Raw genomic sequence first — 7,712 nt, forward strand, 5'->3', positions numbered from 1 at the left:
ATTCTTCTAGAACACTGCCAAAAGCCAGGGTGATCCCTGAGAGGTTGGGCTCTGCGCAAGGTCAAAGTTTGCCCGTTTCACCATTGTGTCTGGTCGGACCCACCCAACAAGCAGCATCTGTCAGAGACCGAGCATCATAAGTGGACGGCAGCTAGAAGGATGGGGCATATACTGTTCAAGCATCTCCTCTCCCAGGACACCACAGCTGTGATGTCATCTACAGTACTCCCTTTCTCCCATTGGCCCCCTCAATTGTGTAAATGGCCAGTGGACTCACACAGGATTATATTCAGAGACTCCTCGGAAATAAAAATAATAATACCAGTAGAGCAAGAGTCTTCTCCTACCAAAGTTAGAAAACACTCAGGAGAGCTAAAAAGAAGCAGATACCTTCAAGTTGTTTGAATTCACTAGTTGACTCAATTTGCTGATCTCGTCTCCATTTCTGACATTAATCCTAAAAACTTGGTCCCTGGGGAAGAAGAAAAAAGAGAAAAAGAGCAAAAGATAATGATGAGCTTTTAGCTGGCAAAGAAACCCCAAGCCTCCTATCCTAGACGCAACCAGGCCGAAAGAAAGGAAATGGTCTAGTCTTCGGTTTTAATGTATGGCCATTAAAAATGAGGCTACATGGCAACTATGAAAAAGTGCTTATGGCATAACTTTAAGGGAAATATTAAGTGAAAGAGCAGGACACAAAATTGTATGTATGCCATGATTATAAGTATGGAAAAAGCAGATGCATTGGAAGAAAAACAGACAGCGGAAATATACCAAATGCTGACAGCCCTTATGTTCGGGTCGTGGGATTATGGATGACTTACTTTTTTCCCCCTTGTATCTGTTTTCTGTAATGTGGTCATATTACTTTATAATGAAAAACATATATATTTTACAGGAAGGAATGTGCCTGAGTTACACGCAAAGCTAACTCAAGACATAAAGAAGCACTTCTTCACTGTCAGGGCTGAGGACGGAAACCCTGGCGGCACCTCCGTGCTGGAAAGAAAACAGCATCTCCATGCTGGGAGGGTGAGCTGTGCCCTCTTAAAACACAGGCGAGGCTGGGTGCTCGCTCAGTCCCTTCCAGCTACAGAACCCCATACAAAGGCTCGTTTGGGTGGAAACTGACTATGACCCATGGTGCTGAGGCTGGGTTTGGGATCCACTCCTCCCCACGGGGAGAGAGGGTACCCTTAAAGGACACAGACGGGGCCGGCCAGTCTCAGTCCCCTTTTGTCGTTTGTCCTGAGCTTGCTTCATATACGTGATTTAGCTTCCGCAGCGGCGGCAGGGGTAGCGGGCCCCCAAGGTCCTGTGTGTGGGTGGGAGAAAGCGGGGCCTGAAAAGCTGCCTTTGTGCTCTCAGCTGGCTGGGGAGACAGGGGAGCCATTAGGCTGTTGCTAGGTGACGGCCCCAATGAATCCGCACTCGATGCTGTCACTGCGTCATCCCTTTGACACAAGTGAATGCAAAGAGAGCCGCTGTGACTCAAGGACCTGTTGAGAGTGAATGGCTGTCACAGGGAGCTGAGCGTGCAGCCCCATGGGGCAGCTCCTCAGCAGAAAACCGGTTTCATCCAGATGGCCCGTCAGGGTTTTGCTGGGTTCTGGAAGGTTCCAGGGGCTCTCCAGTGGGTCTAGGCCAGCCTCAAGGAGTCAAGGTCCACTGCAGAGCCCTTCTTGCTGCAGGTGGCTGGCCAGGAGGAGGTGCCAGTGCCGAGGGTTCCCTTTCTCCTAACCCACCTGGTCCCCACAGGGTCCTGGAGGGGAGCAGGTAACTGCACCCTGTGGGCACTGCTGAGGGCCCTGAAGAGATACCACTGGGTAGGCAGGTCTCAGTCTGAACCCTACAGGCTTGCCAAGAGTTGAACCTGCCGCCCTGCAAAGATGAGGCATCAAACCTGATCTTTCCCTGACCTCGGCAAGCACCCTTGAAAAAAAGGCACCGATGTAAGACAGAATGGAGCCAGGCACCATGGCTCACACTTGTGATCCCAGTGCTACAGGAAACCAAGGTGAGAGGATTGCTTGAGGCCAGGAGGTCAATATCCTCCTGCACAAAATAGTGAGATTTTGTCTCCACAAAAAGAATGAAAAACTGTTAGCTGGGCGTGGTGGTTCACAGCTGTAGGCCAGCCACTCAGGAGGCTGAGGCAGGAGGATCACTGGAGCCAGCAGTTCAAGGCTGCAGTGAGCCATGATCACACCCCTGCACTCTAGCCTGGGCAATAGAGCAAGACCCCCATCTCAAAAAATTAAAATTAAAAATAAATAAATTTTAAAAACAGAAAGGAAATCTTTACTCCTGGATGGGGACAAGGGCCCGTCTGCAGAACTCATGCTCTATCACAACCTACCGCCAACACTCCAAAAAGGGGGAATCTTTAAAATGGCAATTCTATACTTGGGAGACTGAGGCAGGAGGATTGCTTGAGCCCAGGAGTTCAAAACTGCAGTGAGCTATGATTGCATCACCGCACTCCAGTCTGGCTGACAGAACAACACTCTGTCTCAAAAAAAAAAAAAAAAAAAAAAAAAAATGGGGCTTCTAGAAAGATCTTGCGTGGTGACATATTTATTAGCACAATTAGGCATGTGTAAAATACAGCACTGGCTACAGCACTCACAAAGAGGAAAGGGAGGAAGAAGGAACAGGAGGAGAAAATAAAGGAGGACGTAAGAATAAGAAGCTCTTTGAGTATGAAAATCATGTTATGCATTCACCCAACACATGCGTTTTAGTTTTTCCAAAGTGGTGACTTCACAACAAAACTTGTGCACATTCCTGGGCACGGTCCAGGACAATGGGACACCGTGTCTCTGCCTGGCCCTGAGGATGATTAAATCCGCAAACCCATTTCATCCTGCTCTAATCAGCCAAGCTGCAGAGGTCAAAGAAATATCTGTAGCATGCAAAGCGGCAGGGCAGAAGAGCAGGTGCAGAGTGGAGCCCATTTCATCTGTCTCTTCTTCACCTCTCCCTTCCACCCCACCTCGGACCCAGCCCAAACTCACTATGTACTTCTGTATGCTTTTGTACACGCTGTTCCCACTGCCTGCAATCCATCCTTTTTCTCATCTGTCAGGCCCATCTAGTCCCATGTAATCTTTAGGACCGACTCACATCACTCATGAAGCTTTTCCTGACCAGAGGAGGCAAAGTCCTAACAGTCTTCAGATAGTGCTGAACATTGGCAGTGGTGGGAGTAGGTAGCAATATCCTTTTTTTTTTTTTTTTTTTTTTTTCAGACAAAGTTTTTGCTCTTGTTGCCCAGGCTGGAGTGCAATAGCACGATCTCACCTCACTGCAATCTCCACCTCCTGGGTTCAAGTGATTCTCCAAGTACCTGGGATTACAGGCATGCACCTCCACACCTGGCTAATTTTGTATTTTTAACAGAGATGGGGTTTCTCCATGTTGGTCAGGCTGGTCTCGAACTTCCGACCTCAGGTGATCCACCTGCCTCAGCCTCCCAAAGTGCTAGGATTACAGGCGTGAGCCACTGCACCTGACAGTAGCATTATCCTTATGAACAGAAGCACAGCAACACCCGAAAGCAGGGAGGACATTGAGGGGTGCCATGTGAAGAGCAGCCTTTTTCTTGCCCTCACTGTCCTTGTCTGTATTTGGAAAATACCCTTGTCAGTTCATGAGACTCAAGATGGTGGAGCACATCCTATCTCCACTATCTGGATATTCACTCAAAGACTTGAGCTCTTTCTGAAGATGGAAGATTGGCCCAGGAGTCGGATGTGTTGGGATTTACAGGCAGCCATGTCTGCCCCTCCTGCTCCACACGGGTGTTCTCGCAGCTCCTCTTAACTTGATCCTCTCCAATAGCCAGGGCGTCCAGCTGCTGCCAGTGCAATGGCTGGCACCCCTGCTCCCTCACCCTCACAGGCATCTGTGCTTTGGACAGTCAATACCCACTTTGGTGACTGAGCATCTATCCCTCCCCTTTCACCATGCTGGCAGCCAAGTGACCCACTCTTTGTGCCTTTCTCATCTGCCTCCCTAGCCAGGCTTAGCAGCCACCACAAATAATATTAAGAGATGGTTTCACAGAACCCTTAGATGCCTGCCAACTACTGCTGATGCCATAACCAGCTCTGCAAATGGTTCCTGTTCTCTGCCTGCCCGGTTCCTCTAGGCATCCTGGCCATTGTCCCAACTGGAAGATCTGTGAAGACCAGGGCAGAAGACTCCAGTAAAGCAAGAGAGACTGGGAAGATAGGTGAGGCAGACAGAAGGAAGGGGAAGGGGTGGTGGGTGGTGGGGAGAACCATCATCCTCATCTTCAGCAGCCAATCCAGAGCCTGGTTTCCCAACCACTCGAGTGCTCAGAGGCCAGCTTCTCCTTGCTCTAAATGTTCCCTTTGCTCTAAAAGCTGGGTGTCCCGGACATCTCTAGAGAGCCCAGGAAGAATTCTACCTTTGCTACGTTTCCTACTGTAGTGTGAGAACAGATTTAGGGATGAGAATGACACTATCAGTTAAAACCATCTGCAGTCAGCTCAGGCACACAGCTTTTTCTGTGCAAAATTCCTGCAGAGAGCATTCTAGGGCCTGGCCCAGCTGTTGCAGCCCAGGTGCCCACCGCATTGCAAGAGAGGTCTGTATCTTGCGAAACAGAGATCTTTCAGCCACATGAATAGCTGCAGTGGGAGCCTGACAGTTCCATGCATCAGCCCACACGGCAGTAAGTCTAGTCACTACACACCTTCTGATGAGCCACCTGTGGGAAAATCATCCCTGGCCACCTGCTACGCCTAACCCCTCTAAGCTGTTTGGCAATAGAGACACAGGTGTGAACAGAAGACATCATCATAAAAATTAGTCAATCTCATATAAATAATTACCTCAGAAAACAACCCCAAAGTCTCATTAGCCAGATAGTAAAATAGAAAGTAAACTAAGAGATAGATCCAAGAGATACAGGATTTTATTTGGAGACGAACTTGTGTTACAGCAAAAAGAGTTTTACGTTCAGAGTTCCAGCTCCCCTGCTTCCCAACTAAGTGGCCTTGGGCGTGTTCCTTAACATTTCCAAGGCCGATTTTTTCTTTCATGCTTAAATGGAAGAAAATAACACCCCTGCCTGGCAAAGTTGTTGCGTGATCCAAAAGATAATGTACATGAAAGCTCTTTGCAAATGGCAAAGTATTACACAGTAATGAGTTATTATAATTCAGTCTTCTAACAGGGCACCATGGTATCCCTTTTATCTCTCCTACCACCCGAATGTCCTCTCCCCTGCAAACCTCAAAGCATTCTGCGTGAAGCACACATGCACACACACACACACACACACACACACACACGGGGTACAGGCATGTGTCTCTGCATGTCATTTTCATAGCTGTGTCTAGGCAAGACCTGTGAAATCTCTACGTCCCAGAAGCCAATGAGAAAGCACCAGCTCAGAAGGGGGTATAGCTCAGGGGTAAAGCATTGAACTACAGATCAAGAGAAAGCACCAGCTCTGCAAAGCCTTCGCCATTAACAAAGAAGTGAAACCAACAAGCTTGAGACCCAGGGTTTCCCTTTAAGCATGGCGGAAATTGGAAACAAACCATTTCTGGTAACCAGTAACTCTTAGTAATTAATAATGTAGCTCTCAGTAACTAGTAACTCTTAGTAATTAATAAGGTAGGAGTAAGAAAGCAGATGCCTGGAACTGACCTTATAAATAAGAACTAGGCAGAAAAAGAACTGGCAGGAGATGAGGGAGCTGGGGAGAGACTGCAGTGATCATCTAGTCCTGATTTCACAGATGAAATTGGGTCTCAGAGAAGAGAGTGGACTTGCCCAGGATGACACCAGGACAGAGCTGGAACAAGAGCCCAGGACTCCTTCCTCCATGTGAACTATGATCAGCCATTCATTTTCAGTTCCATTTGGCTCCCATATTTCTGAAATAACCGAATAAGAAGAAGTCCAAAAGGAACTTACCCAAAAAATTTTTCTCGGTCACAGATGCTGGACCCAATGAGGGCCCCAATGAACAGTGTCCACCTCATGTTCCCGGGGAGTCAGTCATACAGTGGCTGAGTCAAGCTGTATTTATAAAGCGTCTGAGAGTGACTCAAGTCCTCAAAAATGCTAATGCGATTCCCAACCACCCTTGCAACTCTGACAGTGTGACAGGCAGGCCTCACCAATGCCTCTCCCATTCCTTTCAAGTGACAAAGGTTGAGCCTCTCCATTTACAAGGTCAGGAACTTGCTCCAGGAGCTGAAAAAGTCTGTGCCAAGGGTACCATATTGCTCATCACTTGGCATTTAAATAGTGTTTTTTCAGTGAATAAGAAAGTTCCACAGTGTTGGATGGAATTTATCCTGATAGGAGAGGTCAGATTATAAACCTGGCATAGAGTTACCTCTAGAATAAAAAAACAGAAAAGTTAAGACTATCAAAGCAACCCTGAGCTGGCTCCAAGACCACAGGCTTGACAAGCCCTGCCAGAGGATTTCACCAGGGCAGGTCAGGATGAGGCAAGAGGTTTGTGGCCTCTTTTATGGATCTGAAGCCTAATTCTTATGACCCCACTAAGAAAACAGAACTGTATCAGGCAAATGATATACAAAGGATGTTTTGGTCTGAATAAATAATCAGTGTTCCTTGGGGTCTGAACTATAGGGAAGGCTTAATGGTTTTATCAATAATAAGATTTTCGGCCGGGCTCAGTGGTTCATGCCTGTAATCCTAGCACTTTGGGAGGTCGAGGTGGGCGGATCACAAGGTCAGGAGATCGAGACCATCCTGGCTAATCCGGTGAAACCCCGTTTCTACTAAAAATACAAAAAATTAGCCGGGCGTGGTAGTGGACACCTATAGTCCCAGCTACTCAGGAGAAAGGCGTGAACCTGAGAGGTGGAGCCTGCAGTGAGCTGAGATCGTGCCACTGCACTCCAGCCTGGGCACCAGAGCAAGACTCCATCTCAAATAAATAAATAAATAAATAATAAGACTTTCTTATACTTCCTAGACTGTGGGTCTGGTATCCTTTCTACCAAGTCACAGCTGAATAAATGGAAGACACTCATGATCTCCATAACGTCTTCAGGGGCTCCGGGACCTTTGAGTCTGTCCTGGGAGCCCCAGTTCCCACAGTCTTTCCCGTCCCACCCTCCCTACAGTCTACATGCTTTCCACACCCACACAAGGGGAGTGGACACAACCAAGGGTCACAGTTGAGAGAGTTAAAGAAAAACTATCCTGACATGTGTTCAAATGTAAGACCTAATTCAAGATTATGATTAGGACCATGGCACTTTCACTAGGAGAGACTTATTGTGCTTAAACTGAATACGGCAAAGAAAACAGAGAGGATGTGGGATTAATAAGAGAAGACATCGAAGTAGGGGGATTCTTGCTAAAGGCAGGCCAAGGGCTTACACATCAAAGGTGGGGATGAGGAACTTGATCGGATATCAAGGTGGGAGGGATGACTTCGCAGGATCTTTGCTCAGCCTGGCTTAGCCAGGGCTTGAGAACCAGCCTAGTCAAAAAGAGGGTGCAGAATCTCAAGTGTGGTCCCAGAGAGAGCCTTTGTCAGGAGCTGTGGAGTTAGGGGCCATCATCTCCTCTTGCTCCCTCAGGGTCCTTCTGTCCTCTCAACACTTAAACTGAATTCCTACACCCACCCTGTCCACCACAAAGCGTGGGCTCAGTGTCAGGAGATCGATGTTAGCTTTGCAGTTAGCAAC

At 47.8% G+C, this 7,712-nt stretch overlaps 1 protein-coding gene across 3 annotated transcripts in view; it reads right to left on the bottom strand.

Moving 5' to 3' along the window:
• Nucleotides 1-7,712, bottom strand: part of CPA4 (carboxypeptidase A4) — a 43,079-nt gene that overhangs the window by 24,077 nt on the left and 11,290 nt on the right. For 2 of the 3 annotated variants that reach the window (XM_030933286.1, XM_030933287.1), the window contains exon 2: nucleotides 391-472. In XM_030933286.1, the coding sequence (XP_030789146.1) occupies nucleotides 391-472 (82 nt within the window). Of the gene's footprint in view, nucleotides 1-390; nucleotides 473-5,955; nucleotides 6,071-7,712 lie in introns of those variants that run through there. The other variant, XM_010378783.2, reaches the window with a different exon arrangement.

Source organism: Rhinopithecus roxellana, chromosome 6, assembly GCF_007565055.1.
Source record: "Rhinopithecus roxellana isolate Shanxi Qingling chromosome 6, ASM756505v1, whole genome shotgun sequence".
In the NCBI taxonomy this organism is placed as follows: Eukaryota; Metazoa; Chordata; class Mammalia; order Primates; family Cercopithecidae; genus Rhinopithecus; species Rhinopithecus roxellana.